This window comes from Vigna radiata, chromosome 3 (genome assembly GCF_000741045.1).
Source record: "Vigna radiata var. radiata cultivar VC1973A chromosome 3, Vradiata_ver6, whole genome shotgun sequence".
Taxonomy (NCBI): domain Eukaryota; kingdom Viridiplantae; phylum Streptophyta; class Magnoliopsida; order Fabales; family Fabaceae; genus Vigna; species Vigna radiata.
The window spans coordinates 3,705,267-3,724,079 of record NC_028353.1 but is presented as its reverse complement, the minus strand read 5'-3'; the positions used below and the strand labels follow the sequence as shown (position 1 = coordinate 3,724,079).

At 34.1% G+C, this 18,813-nt stretch overlaps 4 protein-coding genes across 6 annotated transcripts; 3 read left to right on the top strand and 1 right to left on the bottom strand.

Annotated features, from left to right (window-relative positions):
- The first annotated feature begins 2,378 nt into the window (after positions 1-2,378).
- On the top strand, positions 2,379-4,071 carry LOC106756900 (ammonium transporter 1 member 4-like). Its single transcript, XM_014639498.2, has one exon. The coding sequence runs from the start codon at positions 2,485-2,487 to the stop codon at positions 3,949-3,951; it is 1,467 nt and encodes a 488-aa protein (XP_014494984.1). The 5' UTR covers positions 2,379-2,484; the 3' UTR covers positions 3,952-4,071.
- A 2,159-nt stretch (positions 4,072-6,230) lies between these two features.
- LOC106756899 (two-component response regulator ORR41) lies at positions 6,231-6,953 on the top strand. The gene is made up of 2 exons (XM_014639497.2): positions 6,231-6,482; positions 6,642-6,953. Exons 1-2 carry the CDS (start codon positions 6,231-6,233, stop codon positions 6,813-6,815), a joined length of 426 nt encoding a protein of 141 aa, XP_014494983.1. The 3' UTR covers positions 6,816-6,953.
- A 1,601-nt stretch (positions 6,954-8,554) lies between these two features.
- Positions 8,555-9,824, top strand: LOC106757536 (two-component response regulator ARR22). 3 transcript variants are annotated; one of them, XM_014640205.2, is made up of 3 exons: positions 8,555-8,790; positions 9,110-9,348; positions 9,445-9,824. In XM_014640205.2, the coding sequence occupies exons 2-3, from the start codon at positions 9,130-9,132 to the stop codon at positions 9,616-9,618; spliced, it is 393 nt and encodes a 130-aa protein (XP_014495691.1). In that variant the 5' UTR covers positions 8,555-8,790; positions 9,110-9,129; the 3' UTR covers positions 9,619-9,824. The 3 variants fall into 3 exon arrangements, with proteins under 3 accessions (XP_014495691.1, XP_014495692.1, XP_022634687.1); XM_014640206.2 differs by having other exon boundaries at positions 8,555-8,941; XM_022778966.1 differs by lacking the exon at positions 8,555-8,790 and having other exon boundaries at positions 8,980-9,348.
- Positions 9,825-13,139: 3,315 nt separating this feature from the next.
- On the bottom strand, positions 13,140-17,256 carry LOC106757957 (WD repeat-containing protein 70). The gene is made up of 8 exons (XM_014640825.2): positions 16,769-17,256; positions 15,719-15,931; positions 15,438-15,638; positions 14,745-14,852; positions 14,488-14,625; positions 14,122-14,373; positions 13,691-14,011; positions 13,140-13,583 (listed from the first exon to the last, which is right to left on the bottom strand). Exons 1-8 carry the CDS (start codon positions 17,207-17,209, stop codon positions 13,416-13,418), a joined length of 1,842 nt encoding a protein of 613 aa, XP_014496311.1. The 5' UTR covers positions 17,210-17,256; the 3' UTR covers positions 13,140-13,415.
- Positions 17,257-18,813: the final 1,557 nt, after the last annotated feature.

The window sequence follows — 18,813 nt, the reverse complement described above, 5'->3', positions numbered from 1 at the left end:
ATAGTAAAATATGAAATATAATGATATTCAAGTTGTGTATTCGAAAATTTTAAGGGTGATCGAAAAGAAAAAAGTCTTTTTTTATAGGTTATAAAAAAGTTGAGTTAGTTCTTTTGATATATCTATATTAATGTTTTCTTACCTAAACTTGGTTGCTCAATCTAATATTTAGAACTTTTTAAAAAGTTTTGTTTTAATTTTTAATATCACCTATCACTAAAAAAACTATTGAAACATGTTAACAACATGGAGTTTTAGTTTTGAAATTAGTCATTATATCATATAGATGTTAATTTTTGGTCCATCTCATTGGGTTAGGAACGATCCGTGTCGACCTTCGGTCTAGAATGATCCATCTCAACACTTAGTTTAGGATGACCTATCTTGACCTTCAGTTCAGGATAACACATCCTGACCTTGGATCCGGTTCGACCAATTTTGACCTTTTAAGCAGTCAACCCGTCTCGACCTTCGACATAGGATTGTCTGTCCTGACCTTTGACTTGGGAAGACCTGTTAAACTTTTGGCCTAAAACAACCTATCTTGACATTATAACTGGGATGACTGTCTCAACCTTCGTACTAGTGTCACAGCCACTCAGGATGACCATTTCGATCGTCGATCCAGAACGACTCGTCATAACCTTCGACTTGAGAAATCTTGTCACAATTTTTGAGTTGGGTCAACCCATCTCAACCTATGACTTAGGGCAATTCGCTCAGCCTTTGGTCAAGGACAATGCGTCTCAACCTTCAGCCCGAGCTGACTAGTATTGGTCTTTGACTCGTCACTACCATCTCGACCTTTAACCTGGGGTAGGACATCTTGACCTTTGGTCTTGGCCAACCTGTCTTGACTTTCTACTTTAGCCAACCCATCTTGATCTCTGACCTAGGCCAACCTAACTCGACTTTTGACCTAGACTAGCTAATCTTGATCTTTGGTCTCAAGCGTCTTGTCCTTAGCCTTCAACCTGGATTAACAATCTTGATATTCAAGTAGGACTGACCCTTTAATCTAGACTGATCATTCTTGATCTTGAGCCTAAGACAATCCATCTCGACCTTTGACTTGGGCTAAAACCGATCTCTCTTGACCCAACATAGGTCCTCTCAACCTTAAGCTCAAGCCAACCTTTCTTGACCTTAGGTCAGAGTCGACCCACCTCAACCCACGAGGTCCAACATGTCTCGATCTTCAACTTGGACTGGTCTCAACCTTTCCAAACTTAAGGTTTTATTTTTAAGAGATAATAAAGTCTTGTTATAAAACAAAATCTTACTTTAACCTTGACTCTAGTGCACTTTATGAAAGAACTATAAGGAATGATATTTTATTTACCCATCATTTGTTAATCCTATAAAAGAAAACTTATATTAAAAAAAAAAAGTGGACTTACCTATGAATCATAGGTTAAATTGACATTTCTATTGTGTCACAGATATAAACTAATTTTAATATGATAGAAGAATTTTAAAGCTTTGAAACTAAAAATTAGAAGAGAACTGTTTTTTAAAACCAAAAAATAATCTTACACTAATAACTTTTTTTTTTTTACTAAATTTTAGTTATTTTAATACTTTTAATTTTTAAATGTTTTGAAAGATGTGTTTAAAACCTTTAACTTAGATCACTTAAAAACTATATTGAAAGAGAATTAACAGAGTTCAGACTTCTATAACCAATCGCTACCATATAAATATATCTCTAAACTAACTTTAATATGATGGGTTTTTCTTAAAGAAGTTTATTTTGAAACTAAAAGTTAGAATATGAAAAATGAATTTAGAAAACTATTATTTTTAGTCCTTCATTACGTGCTATTTTCGCGTTTTAATGTATTAAGTTTTAAAAGTTTCAATTTAGTATTATATGTTTTTAGAACATTATTTTGATTCCTTTAGAAAAACAAAACGCGTTAAATACTGATAAGTGCCATTTAGATTTCTAAAATTAATTTTAGATTAAGAACAATTTCTTTTCATATATTTTTTTTATTAAATTTTAGCCGTTGTAAAAATGATTGAAGTGTACTTGCATTATCGCTTTTCGTGGTTCAGAAATCTTATGATATTTTTTAATACTTTTACTATGTGTAACTTTTTCATTAATTAAATTTATTGTTGTTGTCAAAATGTATTTTTTTATCATTAATTAAATTTATTATTGTTGTCAAAGTTACTTGTGCTAATTAATTTTGCAATTTTTATGATTCCTATTTATTTTGTTGTCATGATTTATGTTATTTTAAAAACAATATTATTTGTTCTAATTTTTAACAGTTGAAATTTACACGTGTGAAATGGTAACCCTAATGCGCAAGAGAAATTAAGGCCACAAGTAACGTTTCTTGTCCAAACAACAAAACAAAACAAAACCACCAACGACCCGGTCCACATAAAACAACTACTTAACAGCAAACCCTATTGTTGTTTATTGTTATATTAATTAAAGGGCGTTTCCAACACCGCCTTAGCACCATCATGGCTGCTTACACTTGTTCTGCCACCGACCTCCACCCTCTTCTTGGCGGCGGCGCCAATGCCACCGCTGCTGCAGAATACATCTGCGGCCGTTTTGAGGCTATTTCAAACAAGTTTGTGGACACCAGTTATGCTGTTGACAACACTTTTCTTCTCTTCTCTGCTTACCTTGTATTCGCCATGCAACTAGGCTTTGCCATGCTTTGTGCTGGTTCTGTACGTGCCAAGAACACCATGAACATCATGCTGACGAATGTCCTGGATGCCGCCACCGGTGGCATCTTCTTCTACGTGTTTGGCTTTGCCTTTGCTTTTGGCACCCCTTCCAACGGTTTCATTGGGAAACATTTCTTTGGCCTCGATAAGATTCCGTCGTCGGGTTTTGACTACGGGTACTTTCTCTTTCAATGGGCTTTTGCCATTGCTGCCGCGGGGATTACAAGTGGTTCCATCGCGGAGAGAACACAGTTTGTGGCTTATTTGATTTACTCATCGGTTTTGACTGGTTTGGTGTACCCTATTGTGGCGCATTGGTTTTGGTGTTCTGATGGGTGGGGTAGTGCTGCGAGAGGGGAGGGTTTGTTATTTGGATCAGGGGTTATTGATTTTGCTGGGTCTGGTGTTGTTCATTTGGTTGGTGCTGTTGCTGGGTTATGGGGTGCTTTGATTGAAGGCCCTAGAATTGGGAGGTTTGATCATAGTGGAAAGGCTGTGCCAATGAAAGGACACAGTGGAACGTTGGTTGTTTTGGGGACTTTTTTGTTGTGGTTTGGTTGGTATGGTTTCAATCCTGGTTCGTTTCTGAATATTTTGAAGGCTTATGGAGGGAGTGGTTCTTATTATGGGCAATGGAGTGCTGTTGGGAGAACTGCAGTGACCACAACACTTGCTGGATGTTCAGCAGCACTGACAACATTGTTTGCGAAACGTATGCAAACGGGACATTGGAATGTGACTGATGTGTGCAATGGTTTGCTTGGAGGGTTTGCTGCTGTTACTGGAGGGTGTGCAGTGGTGGATCCTTGGGCGGCGATCATATGTGGGTTTGTAGCTGCTTGGGTGCTAATTGGTTTCAACATGCTTGCTGAGAAGTTGAAGTATGATGACCCTCTTGAAGCTGCACAACTTCATGGCGGGTGTGGCACATGGGGGATTATCTTCACTGCTTTGTTTGCTAAGAAGGAGTATGTGAATGAGGTTTATCCAGGACTACCTAGTAGACCTTATGGGTTGTTCATGGGAGGGGGTGCAAGGTTGTTGGCTGCACATGTTGTTCAGATTTTGTCCATCATTGCTTGGGTGAGTGTCACAATGGGAACAGTGTTCTTTGTGCTGTTAAAACTGGACCTGCTGAGGATATCACATGATGAGGAGATGGCGGGGTTGGATTTAACCAGCCATGGAGGAATGGCATATGAGTATAACGAAAAGAATGGAAGAAATCCGGTATTTCAAGCAACTGTTTGATCTGTTTCTAAATAGAAAACAATAATATTCTCTCAAGTCACTGCATAGAAACACCTTAGGTGCTTCCTCACTATACAGACGGTAAAATAATAAAGGAAAAAGTCTCTTTAACAACTCTTTTTTGACAACTTTTTGACAATGCATACGTGGCAGTTTATGATTGGTCCGTTTCAAATATTTTTTTAAAGATAAATTCAAACATACCAATAAAATGATGACATGTATCCTGTTGTCAAAAAATTGTTAAAAAAGAGTTGTCAAAGTATCATTGTCCAATAATAAACTATTATGGACCAGTGCTTCACCAATGCTACATATCTACTGTCTGAATCACTGATATACCCTTTTCCATGACAGTAAATAATCAGTTTCGGGTATTTATATGTTTGTGTTTCTCTGTTCAATAAGTTTACATCATCAAACACATCACATACTTGATAGTATTTTATTTTGTTACAACTATGCTATTCATTAAACATGGCAAGTTAACAGAAAAAAAAGTTCTCTTGATCCAATATTAATGCCTATCCATGATTTTCCAGTTATGCCTTTTTTTAGTACAAATTTAATCACATAACTTTAGGAGAGATAGAAAAAATTAGTTGTTTTTCTATGCCATGCCAGTTTGGAAGATAAATTTAGCGGAATGAGTAGAATACGTTATATATAAGTTATACAATGTAGCATTTGGAAGTGTACTACAGAAGAGTTTATATTGATTTTTTATGAATACAAGTGACATGGTGTATTTCTAGGTTTGATTCACGACTTCTAATAACAGTGGTTGTATTATAATATTTTAGATAACTCTGGATTTTTTTAACTTTTATAATTATTTAGATTTATAATCACAATTTTTAAATTTATTTCAGGTTTATGTTTTTATTTTATAAATTTAAAGTGAAATTGGAATTCGTCTAACTTTAAAATTAAACCTCTAATCCAATTCTCTTAGTTTGTTTGTGTCAAATGAAGTTTCAGCAATATTGCAGAAAGATATTTTGACTTCGTTCAATATGTTTTGGGTTTCAGACAAACGAAATCTATAAAAACGCAATGTTGTTTTTGAAATTACTATATAGGTTTTGATTTTTCAGAAAATCTAAAAAAAAACTATAAGTGAATACGCTTTGGGTATATGAAAACCAAAACTTATAAGTTTGCAATAATTTAAAACATATGTTATTTTTTTAAAATATTTATCTGAATGACAAAAATATTGCAATAATTTAAAACATATATTATTGTTTTTTAAATATTTACCTGAATGACAAAAATATAGGTTTCGATTGTATATAAAACTGAAGCCTACACAGAAATAGATTAGATTGTCTGAGAACCAGAGTTTAAAGGTTTTTAATAATTTAAAAAATGTTTTAAAATATTTTATTTTAAGTATAGGGATATAAGTTTCCGTTAAACCAAAACGTATATATACAAATAATTCAGTTATCTAAAATACACATGTAATTTATATTTTTTAATTCTATAATATTATAATCTTATAATTTGTAACAATGCAAGTTTTTCATTTATTTTTAATATCTTAAGGGACCATTTCTTGTTTATAAAGAGTCACTAAAAACTAATCACACTTCATATATTATAACAATTTTAATTATATGAGAAAATAAAAATTTTGGCAGACGTGGGAAAATTTATTTGGTGGTAAGATCTGAAAAAAATTATTTAGAAATACATTATGTTTTTCTTTTAAATTGATAGTATATTTTTCTTCTTTGTCTTCTCTAACCTTTGTCTCATGTTTGGAAGTAATTAATTTTGAAATTTTTTATATTTTTTAAACTGAGTTTGTGTCGGTTAATTTTTCTCTGATTATATGGTTATTATATTGTCTTTTTAAGTGTTAAAAAATGAAATTATGTTTGTCTCATTTTATCCAGAGGCATCATTCAGTTTAATTAGACCCATTTTTGGTATAACGCGCGTCCCATTTATATTGAAAATGTATCATATCATTTCTTGTAATTCATCAGTTTTCTTCTCTCTAGCCTCAAAATCTCGATAAAGATTTCAGTTGCAGGTCAGTGTTACTCCAACGTCATCACAAATCTTTCATTCATATTTTAATATTCATCCATTGCAGAGCTTTAGAATTAATAGAGTTTCATCTGACTAGTGTTTCTGATGCTTAATCATGTTTAATTTGCTTAATTAATTATTTCTTGTTCGAGTGAGAGATTAAAATACTTGTCTTTTCACTTTCCTTTTAAAGAAATATTTTTGGGTACATCAAGCGGTGAAAGGACGTGCAAGTCATGGAAGATGAACGCAGAGACAAAGACAAACACGCAACAGAATCTGACAACTCACGGACCCAATTAAAAGTTCTTATTGTAGATGATGATAAGGTTGTTCGACTGACTCACAAAATGCTGTTGGACAGAGTTGGGGTAAAAGATCACGTTGCTGTGGAAAATGGCAAAGAAGCGGTTGAACTTCACAACAATGGTCAAAGTTTTGACCTGATTCTCATGGACAAGGACATGCCAGTCATGAATGGAATTGAGGTACGTAAATATTATTTTCATGACAGATTCCTGGGTAGGGAATTCAAAACACTATCTTGATTAGGTTTTGTTTATATTCTTGAATGTTTGGTGTGTGGTAATGAAACATTTATTTAGTAAGATGCACGTGCATGTGTGTGTGATGAAACTTTTACACAGGCGACAAGGACACTTCGTTCAATGGGCGTTAGTTGCAAGATCATTGGTGTGTCGACGTCAACCTCTAATAAGATCTATGTACAAGAATTTGTTGAAGCAGGGCTGGATGACTTCTACACAAAACCCTTGACTGTTCAAATTCTTGGTGAAATTCTTGAGAAGATTAAGTCATGAAAAATCCAAACTCTGTGTAATGGATGCAGTGTAAGTACACAATGTCAGTTTTAGTTAGTACTGTGAACACAGACAAGTTTTCTATGTAGAAAAATAAGGAGAAAATTCCAAAATGACTTGTTATTCTTCATCAATCTTGCAAAGGGTTCTTTCAATTCTGCTTTTTGTTTCCAAGTTCCAACTAACTTTTAGATCGAGATGTAACTGATTTTGATGTGGGTGATTGATCTGTTGGGTCAAGTTTCACAGTAATTGCATAATAATACAGTGATCATTTAATAATCACATAGCTATGCTGGGTTCTTAAACATTAATATAGTGTCATGATATGTTCTTTTCTCCTTTTTTAGATGGATAAGATTTCAAGGGTATAATCTAATTATTCTGTAATAGAGGGTCTAAGTTCAATGAAGGTTCAATAATGATATAGATTCTGAAACTGGGTCAATATGTGCCTAACTATACAACTTTGCACATGTAAACGGTAGTTTACCCGGTCAAGATATCAGCACATTAAATATTCTATATGACCAGTTAAATTATGATGACTTTTCACTCAATGTGATACATGCTATGTGACCTGTAAATACAACTCTCAAAGCTGTAACAGTGATGAATGTTATGGGTCCATGTTTCCAATTCATTATGTATTTTTAAGCTAACCTATTCAATTATAGAGAAATGTATCTTTTCTTCCTTTTTACTTTTATTTTCTATGAAAAATTACAAAATTTAATCTTTTATGTCATTTTACTAAAATAAATCATTCTAATATTATTTTCAATTTTTTGAAACTATAATTATTATTTTTAGAAGCCAATGATATCCAAGAATCCTATTCATGGTCTGTGTCTAAATCCAAACACAATTATTTTACGAACTGTTTAAAGATGTCAGTGTCGGAATTTGATAGCTTTAGGTGGAACCTGTAAAATCAAAGTGGTAATGTGTGCTCCTCGAAAAAAGAGAAAACCACTTTTTGTGACATGATCGAGATTACTCCCTTGCTAAGTGACAGGATATGCTGAAAAACCATGAGGTTCACCCCCATGAAAAAATGGGTGGAGAATATCCTCTTTGTCGATTACGTACGTAAAGACGTTGATTATTCCTCATTCAGTGTGTATTTCTGGTATGAAAAATTCTATATTCGGTGCAATGGACCTTGTTTTTCTGTCTTACAGAGGGTTTCCCTTGGACATTATTTGGGAGGATGGAATAAGATGAAGCTGACTCGTTCATATACGTGTAACAGTGATGCAGTCTAAACATGTCATTATTATTCTTCCATTTTCATCATCAAAGTCCAATATTTCACAACTCTTGTTTTTGTAATTGAGTTTCCAAATCTTATTCTGTTGAAAAGGTGAGCAATTTTCATGATTGCTGTTGCATAAATCTGTCTTTACTAATTGCCAACTGTGAAACAAATCTTCCTTCTGAATTGATACTAAAACAGTGAATTATGTATCAATTTACTTTAATCATGCGTGTTTAATCAACTTAATCAACCATGTTTCAAAGAACTTGGTCTTAGGCTGCTGATTTTTCTTTAACAGATAGACCGGGAGACTAACGTTGAATCTGATATATTTGAGCAAGAAAACATATTTTCAATTTAATTTAGAAATTTGACTTTGTATTTTTTCTGTTTAAGCCTTGTCGTGTGTATTTCACTTATTGTCTCCTTTTATTTGTTAAAACAGAAAAAAAAAAAAAAAAAACATCATCAGATTTTCAGAATCTGAACAAAATCCGAATCTTGTGTACGTGTGAATGTTAACTACATGGGATAGCCATAAATAGGCATAACACTCAAACAAACTTGCTTTATATTCACACATGGATAGTTTCTTCGCTCTCATTCTTGCTCTGCCAAATCTTTCTTGAAACTCATATTTTTACTCCTAAGTCATTCCTCTCCTACTCATTGTTGCTCTAGTTTCAAGATCGTGAGAAGATATTTCTTGTGCAGGTCAATTTACTCCCACACATCATCTTGAAATCTTCATAATATGTATTTAGCAGATGCATATTCATGCACAATTTCACAGTTTTCGTCGATGATACTTGGAATATTTATATCTTGTGAAGTGATCTGAAACCAAGTCACTGGTATACAGCAGGTAGGATATTATATTTACGCGTTGGGATGATGAAAATATACACGGTTCTTACATTCTTCTGGTGTTTATGGTGCTGTATAGTGTATTTTGTAGTACTAGGTTATACATAGGTATTGTAAATCTTCTTTGGTGATCGTGAGCTGAAATATATGTTTTTTTCTTGTTCAGGGAGAAAGTACTGGTTATATATGATGAAACCTAAGAACTCAAGTTCTCAATTGAAAGCACTTGTTGTGGATGATGACAGAGTCAACCGAATGACTCATCAAGCGCTGTTGAAAAAAGTTGGGGTGGAAAATCTTGCTTCAGTGGAAAATGGGAAAAAAGCAGTGGAGCTTTACTGCAATGGCGAAAGTTTTGACCTAATTCTGATGGATAAAGACATGCCTGTCATGAATGGAATTGAGGTACGAAGTTAACTAGTTTCACAACATGGATGTCTGGTCGTGCATGCATGCATGTGTAAGTTATACTCAGATTTTGTCGCTCGTGTTCTTATTCAGGCAACAAAGCAACTTCGTTCAATGGGAATTCGTGACATGATTGTGGGTGTGTCATCATCATCACGTGGTGCAGAGAATGTACAGCAATTCATGGAAGCAGGACTAGATGAGTACTACACAAAACCCTTGACTGTTGATACGCTCAAAGCAATTCTTGATAAGATCAAATCATGAAAATCCAACATTTTACCATGTTAGACAACAACGTCGACAAATCTCTATGTTGAATAATGTGATATGTTTCTAAAAAATGTGGAGAAAAGTCCAACATCATCTTTTATTCGTCGACAATATTGTCAACTTATAGCAGTTCCATTGATCTTTAGTTTAGTTTTTATAAATTTATAGAAAGGGTGGTGATACACACACCCCATATTCTAATGAGCACTTATCCAACACCAATTATCATATTTTTATTTTCAAATATAAAATATTTAGGAAAAATCTACTACAAAATTAAAAATATTATATATTTTCCTATCAGGTGTGGAGTGAATTCTTGTAAAATTTTCCTTTATGAAATGAAAAACAATAAAATTTTATAGATAAACTAATTTGTGAAATTCACTCATTAACTTCTCAAAAACTTTTGTATATATAATCTAAATGTAACTTACTGAAAACATTTATTTGTTCGTTGTTGGCTCAAGTTTCATAATAATTTCATAATAAATAATGCAACTATTCAATAATTATTTTATTTATTTTTTAGAATCATTCGGTCCTTAAAGTTACATATCTTATGTAAATTAATCGTATTTGACGTGATGTTTTATCTAACCTATTTATGTTAAAGTAATTATTGAGACAGACTAAGTTCAATGGAGGCTTGATAATGATAGATTCTCAAGCTCTAAGTGATGTGTGCCTAACTAAATAATTGAAGGGGACAGCATGTTATATAAATGAAGGGACAGAATCTAGGGTGAAAGAACATAACATGTCATAACAACAGCAAATATATTTGTATTGATAACATTTTCTTTTTTATTTTTTAATGATGATGACTGAAATTTTTTTATATTTATCATTTTTTTTCTCAAATTACCCTTATTTATTCTTAGTTGCACGTTCTCTTTTTCTCATTCATTTTCTAAAACCAAGTTGCTTTTTTTGGCACTGAATAGTGATGGTTTTGCGGGAAAAGAAAATATAAAGAAAAATATCTTCATTATTAATTTAAAGTTGATGAACATATTATAATTATATTGTAACTTCCAACGTACAAGTAACCGTAGTCCACATTAAAGTAAACATTACATCAATGAAAGAAAAATGACATCTTCTATTATTTATTATAATGAATTGGTTTAAACCTCTTGTCTTCGTATTTTAGTAAATTTTAAGTGGGTTATTGTATTTTTTAGAAGTGTCTAAATTAATTCAATATTTTGAAAAATTGAGTTAATTATGTGCTTTCCGTTGAATATTCTTAAACGCTTTTAACATATGCTGAGCTGTAATTATTTTTAAAAGGACGTGTCATTGTGATTAAATTTAATGAGTGATGTGTTTTACAATCTCTTCCACCTAACATTTAAAGAGCCTCCAATCTACCGTCCCACGCACGACACGCTCCACTAGCTCTTCTCTTTCATCCCCTCTGCGTTCTCCTTTGTCACTGTTCCATTGGCACCACCACTTCCAGATTCAATCAAACCTATGAGTTTCAAGCTTACAAATGGGAACACATAATCAAAGTCTCAATTCAACTCCAACTTCCAAAAATGTGATAAAGAAACTTCTATAAAAAATCCAATGAACCATCCCAGAAATCCCAACATAACCCAATAAAAAATCAGAGAAAGATGGAGAGGAAAGAAATGATAAGTTAACAAGAGACATTAAACTAGAATTCATGACAAAAGACTTAATTGTCTCATGATATAAGTCAAATTTATTAATTTTTTCCTATGAAAGGTCACCTTGATCTCCTCTCAATTCTATGTAACAACAAAATATATATATATATATATATATATATATATATATATATATATATATATATATATATATATATATATATATAATACAACCAGTTAAGTAGGAATTAAAGTTGTATACTAACATAGCCTTGCCACAAGACAAATGAAACATGTATAATGAGTCAGTAACAACGTGTCTTATGAATCTCTTAAGAATTCACTTACTTCATCTTGTTGTTGGAAACATCCTCCAATTCAACAAATATTTATGCTGCTCTTCATAAATAAAATGTTTCAATGACATAATAATTACAAAATATATAAAATTACAAAATTAAAAAAAAAAAAACTAAAACAGAAGACAAAAAATTCAAATAACAAATAAAATTATAAAACAAATAAAAACAATTACAAAACTATCAAAAACCAACAAACTATAACAAAAAAATTAAAACAAATTAGCATAATTCGTACAATTTCAAATTAAAAAAATATAAATAAAAAACAAATAAAAAAAATTGTAAAATTAAAAAAAAAACCAACAAAATATAAAATAAACAATTAAAAAAATTTACAAAATTAGTTAAATTTCAAATAAAAAATAGAAACAAAAAGTAAATAACAAATAATAATAGTTCCAAAATATAAAAGACCCAATAAAATAAAAAAGCAATTAAAAAATAAATAAAAAATAAAAAAATTCAAATAAAAACAAAAATTAAATAAAAAATAGAAACAATTGAAAAAAATATATAAAATAAACAATTAAAAACAAATAACAAAAATCATACAATTTCAAATAAGAAAAAAAACCAAAAATTAAATAACAAATAAAACAATTGTAAAATTAAAAAAAAATCAACAAAATATAAAATAAGCAATTAAAAAAATAACAAAAATCATAAACTTTAAAACAATTAAATAAAACAATTGCAAAATTTTAAAAAACCAGCAAAATATGTACAACAAAAAGTAAAAAAATAAACAATTTGTAAAATTTAGAATGAAAAAAGAAAAATAGACATATTTTGTATGCTGACGACGTTTGAAAACCAACAAAATTTTACCAATTTTCGAAAATCAATTAAGATTTTGTCGAAAATTGATTGTCGACTAAGGCTTCAACACAGTGTTTTCATTTCCCTTCTCACGATGAACTCCAAACATACCCTCCTACGCATCTCTTTATACATTATTTCAATACATTTCAATCAAAAGCACAAACACATCCTCTCTATGTATATTCAATACATTTGAAGCACAAACGAAAACTGGACAACGAGGAACGAAACTTACCTTTACAGGAACGACGAAAACGAATAGGTGCACCAAGAAAAACAGAGGACAACACTGGACCACCAAAACGAGAGCGGAAAGAACAACCACAATTGGCATAGGGGACAAGTGCAACGACAACATAGGGAAATCAATGAAAGTGAGGCATAGAATAGAAGAGGGAGTGTGGCTATATGACTCCACTAGGGTTTTGTGGGTTTAAAGAAGGAAGAGAAGATAGAAGAATCAGAATAAAAAAATTTGGCCAAAGATTCTTTTCCTGTATCAGAAAGTTAAAATTGCAATTTGTCGAAAAGTTAGAGATGCAACTAGAAACTGGTGAGGTGCATAGACAACCACTCTTCGTGTACACAATACAAAGCTGAAAATAAATGAATTTAGTAACACCAATCTAAACCTCCCAATTAGACATTAGAAACCACTTTCAACATTTGTGAAATTGACAAAATGGTTTCTGATAAAACTCGTGTTATCTGGGAGACTAGAAATATACCATAATATCTATAATTTGTAAGTGTAGCATGTTAATAGTTTGCAAAATTCAAGTTTACAAATGACTAATGTACAAACATGAAAACCCCTTTCCCCAATAAAATTACTAAAAGCATTGGAGAGCTAACTATTTCAGAAGCATCATTCCAGACGCTTTCATGAATTAGTCCGAGAAGGTAGGCTCTCCACCTCTCGAAATAAATTACACTCTTCCTACCATCGTGTGTTAACCTTGTAATACACTAACTACATAACTAATCATTTATCTTCATCCTCAGAATCTGACTTGGCAAAAACTGGCTCAGGTTGGGTTTCTGCGTATGCTGGAGCAATGAATTTTGGATCCTTCGCAGCAGCATCAGCATATTTCAGGATAGCTTCCCTTGGATCTTCCTCCATCCATGTCTCCTTAATCATGCCCCCTTTCTGTAATAATTACATTAAATGTAAGTACATTCCACTTTCTCATCTAAAGCATGAAAACTCGGAAGTCAAGAAAAATTAGACAGAAGTGTTCAAAAATACAAACACACCTTCAGAAGATACTGGGTCAGTAAGCTTCCTTGACTAGTACCAACTCGTCCACCAAATCCAGGACCTGTAATTGGTAATTCAGGTTTATGGGACTTCAATGGATCCTTCAGTACTTTCTCTCGCTGTCGCTTTCGGCTTGGCTGATCTCTAAATAGTGGTAAAGCATGAGGATTGTGAATGACAGGTTTTGCCTCAAAGTCATCAATTGATTTTTTCCTTGGTGCACGTGCAACACATACAAGAGCTCCTCTCTCACTTAGGGTTGGATCATATAGTACGTGAGTCCCTCCTTGACTTTTATCACCAGTAGTTGCAAGTATCTATACAAGATATAGTTCAGATACAAGTAATAAGCACGAGAAACAAATATAGTTCAGAGAATGCAAGACGATAACAAAACATTATTAACACAACTGTGATATCGAGTTACCTGATTCAGTTTAGGATGCCAATAACATTGAACAACACTGCAAGTGGATGATATGCCGACTCTTGAAACAAGCTCAAGGTTTAATCTATCGAAGAAGCACAATAAACCTCCTGTCGAGCTCTCCCTTTCCACAGATGTTCCAGTCAAAAAGAGTTGCTCATCGGGACTGAAGGCAATATTTGTTTGTCCATAGTGATTTGGCAGATCCTCAAATACCTTTAATGGTTCTTTTATTTTACGTAGATCCCAAACCTGAGACATAATTCATTGATCAATAGATAGTCAGGATCCTCAAATCTACTGCATGCCTAAAAGAAAATAGCAACAACCTTTAAGAAGGTTTCAGATATGTGATCTTTTATTTACCTTCAATGAACCATCAAAACTCCTTGACAATAAGATTCTCCCATCACTAGAAAATTTCAGACCACTAATATCATCTTCATGTCCTTTTTCAATGTGTAGGTCTGGCCTACTCCCCCAACCAGGCTTAATATTCCAAATCTGTTAAAATTAATGACCGTTCAGGAGAAAACTAACTGTTAACACTGTTTCCGCGTAAGCTTAAAATCAGCATCTATTGACTTTCTTGCTTGGTAACATCAGAGTAAAAAAAATGATACCTGGATCGAACCATCTCCTATACCACCAGCAATGCATTTACCATCACGATCCCATGCACATGTGGTTACAGGAACTCTTCCAGGTCTTGCGAGCTTTGGTTTAATGACCTAACCATTGAATGATAACAACAAAACTTCAATAATATCAGAAAATTGTTAAAAAAAGCACAAATTTATCAAAATTTCAATAATTTTTTCCCATCTTTACCAAGAACAGAGAAAGGTTTTTAAGACAAGATCGATGATTTCCTTATAACCACATGCAAAATAGAAGTCAATAATAGTACAAGTAATACGAGGAGCAAGTAAGAGATGCCTTCAGCCACTTTTATGTATGAAGGCTAAAGTTTTATTTCAAGAAAATCCAAGTAGCCCCCCATATATGTTTGAAAGGCTCTTTACCCCGCTGGCAGAAGAAAGGATTTTAAGAGAATGCCGATGATTTCCTCATAACCACATGCAAAATAGCAGTCAATAATGGTACAAGTAATGCCAGAAGGGAGAGATGCTTTCGGCGACTTTTCTGTATGAAGGCTAAAGTTTTATTTCAAGAAAATACAAGTAGCCCCCCATATATGTTCGAAAGGATCTTTTTCCCCTAAAGGTGATTAAAAGTACAAACAAAATCACAGTGCATGGAGCTACTCCAATGAAAACATTTACAATGGAAGAAGACTGGTAAAATTCCCAAACCTGCTTCTGACTTTTGAAGTCATTAACATCCCATATGCGTAGTGAGCCATCTTCTGATGATGTTAAAATGGTCTCTTTAGTTTTTGGATGCCACTCTCCACATGTCAATCCAGATATGTGGCCCTTGGTATTCTTTAAATCACGAATATACATGTCTCCCTTCACAAACTCTCCCAAAGTAAGCCCATCTCGGTCATAAATCTGTGGTAGGACAAAAGGCAGAATTAATGCAGGATCACAGACAAACACAAAAAATTAGCAGAAAGTGATGCCATCCCTACCTTCGCTTGAGCTGATCCAGTGACGCACAAAAAGCGATCAGCAGTTGGACTCCAGCTTAAATTGCGAACTTGATGACCTTCAAATGGCTCCAGCTGACGAAAAGATTCCAATCGAGCATTCATTCCTTGAAAGTCATACATTCGTACTGTATAGTCATAGCTTCCAGAAAGCACTCTTGATCCCGTATGATCCACAGCAAGAGCTGACACAACCTGTTAATATTTCCCAGAAATTATCATTAACAAATTACTCCCATATACAACTGGTTTCCTTTCCTATCACTTTCAGATTTGGAGAACCTACAGCAGGTGCTCATTTAGGTAGTTGAGGCCTGTCTTCTAGGGTTCTAGTCAAATTGTGAAAAATGATACACGACTACAATTTCAGTTGCATAATCAAGGTTAAAGGTTTTTCAAGTCTCCATGACTGCAATTAGGCCACTTTGGTCACATACGTCAGACACAGCTGCAAACCGTGATTTAAAACCTTAGTTCTAATTCAGTACTTAGTTGTTGTAACTTGATAAGATTGGCCTAAGAAGGGGAAACCTGCCCATAAACCTAAATGGTTATCAAATTGGATGGGCCTAGCATATTATGTATTTCAGTTTAAATTTTAATTATAAATCCCTAAAGAAGTTGATGACATTGACAGGGTTGTTATCCAATACCTAGCTATTTAGTTTAGGGTTCTACAATGTGTAAGGAGCCAATGAAAAATTATGAATTATTTTTAGTAGCAATCTGACCTTCTTCATAGTCTCTTTATAGTTTACAGTAGCTGCAGCCCTGATACTTTCCATCATGCGCCACTCGTTAAAAAAAGAACAATTAATTGCAGCCAGCCCACAACTTATAGCTAAGCTAAAGTAATTCAAGATATTCGCGAACCCTTGGGGGTGTCAATGGATTATCGTAAGACTTAAAATTTAGGTTAGCGCCCAGGAATTGAAATTCTAGAGACTAACAAAGCTAGCATTCAAAAGCCTAGGGTTTGGGAATCAGAAATAAAAATATATATAATTTTTCATTAATTTCAGGAAGGAATACCTTGGTATGGCCCTTGAGAACAATTTCGTTACTAAGAGGAATCCGGAAGCGGGTCCCTACTTCGTCTTCATCCGAATCGTCTTCGGACTCCGACGCGTTGGTTGGCGGCGGGGGCGGGCCAATCATGTCGCCGTCCCCGTCGTCGTCGTGGGAAGCTGAGGGCGGAGGCGGAGGGGGTCCCACGAGAGGGGCATCGTCGTGATCGGCAGGCGGCGGTGGGATAGGGTTTTTGGAAGGACGGAGGGAATTGAGCCATTCCCTGGAAGAGGAGGAGAGAGAGGGAAGTTGGTCGGTGGTTTTGGAATTGGGATTGGAAGTGGAAGTTGAACGACGTGTCGCATTGTGGATGGCTTCCAGAGGCGTTTGAGGCTTCGATTGCTTCCCGAATGAAAGAGGAAACTGAGCTCTAACACCGTCGTATATGTCACCCTCCTCCTCCATTCTCTCCACACTACAAAAACCAACACAAAATTCTATTACTGCTACATTTCATTCTCTCTATTTTTTTTTATATATTTTATTATTGGTCCTTCTATTTCCTTCAGACCGGACCTGAGAAATTTTATCCACTTTGGGCTTTTGCTTCCTACAACGCATCGTTACTAAATGCACACCTACTGTAACAAGAAAAGATTAAAATACTTTTTTTTACTGCACTATATAACTGTTGTTTGTTGCCACTGTCATCAGCACAGGATGAAGAAGAGAGAAAGATAAACTAGTTTTGAAAAGTTTTATATTTCATGTGTTATAGATAGGAAATTTTGTTCTAAATCTTTTTTAATAAATGGGTATCATACGTTATGAAAATTTGTTCAGAAAATCTTATTCTAAACATTTCTTTATAGGAATTTCATTTTAAATATGATATTCTGAAATTTTCAAAATGTTTATTGGAGACAATATTCAGATTGAACAACACTTGGATTTGGAAATGACTAGTTGGAAACCAGCCAATTGATCCGAAGGTCACTTAGAGTTCAACCAGTTGACGAAGACTTGTCTGACCCATCCCGAAATATTTTGGCACTCACAGTGAAGCCGAGCAAGTGTCTCTCTTACTCCCAATATAACCATAGGGACCCAATGAGCAGTATAGTGGAAGAAGTCAATTGTCTAGTCATTCGGCCTTAGCCTCTTAACTTTGTTCAACCTCAACCGCATGGCCTTCTTCGACCTCAACCTCTTGGCTTTGTTTAGCCTCAACTACGCAACCTTTTTCATTCTTAACCTATTTTCTTTGTTTGGCCTCAGTTGTTCGGTATTGTGCTTGTGATCTTAATAGTTGCTTCAACGTTTAAACCGTGAGGCCTCGATTGTGCGGTCTCAACATTTCAACCTCTTTAGGCTTCAATGTTCTGCCTGCTGAATCTCGTCCATGAGATTTTAATGACATTTTTGATTTAAACTATGCAGTCATAACTTCGACTGTGCGGCCTCAAAATCTCATCCTCCTTAGGCTTCAACATTTTGCTTGTTTAGCCTCGACCATGCGGTCTCAACAACTTCTTTAGGTTTTAATGTTTCACCCATCCAACTTCAACTGTGTGGTCTCAACAGCCTCTTTAGACTTCAACGTTCCTCCCATCTAGCCTCAACCATGCAACCTCAACATCTCAGTCTCTTTAGGCTTCGACGTTCACCTGTCCAGTGTCGACCATGTGTTCTCAACAACCTCCTGAGGCTTCAACGTCTTGTTTATTCAGCCTCAGCCATTCGGTCTCAACTGTCTCGTCTCAACAACCTCTTTCGGCTTCAACGTTCTACTAATTCGGCCTCAACCTCATGGCCTTACATCATCTTTCGACTTTTTAGTCTTGATTTAACGATTGTTTGGCCTTTTTCAGCCTCAACTATTCAGCTTTCGTTGGCCTCAAGTTAACTTTAAATTATGTCTACTTTTCAATCTTGACAACTCAACCTTGACCTTTCAATCTCACATCATTTGTCAACTTTTCAGTCTTCACAGCTCAGTCATTCGGCCTCAACTAAGATTCAAATTTATTCAAAATTTTTAGTGTTGACAACTCGGCCTCGATCTCTCA

Excerpts from the sequence above, each read along its gene's own strand:
- LOC106756900 (XM_014639498.2), top strand. The coding sequence starts at position 2,485 with ATGGCTGCTTACACTTGTTCTGCCACCGACCTCCACCCTCTTCTTGGC.
- LOC106756899 (XM_014639497.2), top strand. The coding sequence starts at position 6,231 with ATGGAAGATGAACGCAGAGACAAAGACAAACACGCAACAGAATCTGAC. Across the intron at positions 6,483-6,641 it reads CAGTCATGAATGGAATTGAG|GCGACAAGGACACTTCGTTC; the intron begins GTACGTAAATAT and ends ACTTTTACACAG.
- LOC106757536 (XM_022778966.1), top strand. The coding sequence starts at position 9,091 with ATGTTTTTTTCTTGTTCAGGGAGAAAGTACTGGTTATATATGATGAAA. Across the intron at positions 9,349-9,444 it reads CTGTCATGAATGGAATTGAG|GCAACAAAGCAACTTCGTTC; the intron begins GTACGAAGTTAA and ends GTTCTTATTCAG.
- LOC106757957 (XM_014640825.2), bottom strand. The coding sequence starts at position 17,209 with ATGGAGGAGGAGGGTGACATATACGACGGTGTTAGAGCTCAGTTTCCT. Across the intron at positions 14,374-14,487 it reads GTTTTGATGGTTCATTGAAG|GTTTGGGATCTACGTAAAAT; the intron begins GTAAATAAAAGA and ends ATTATGTCTCAG. Across the intron at positions 14,012-14,121 it reads GGCATCCTAAACTGAATCAG|ATACTTGCAACTACTGGTGA; the intron begins GTAACTCGATAT and ends TATCTTGTATAG.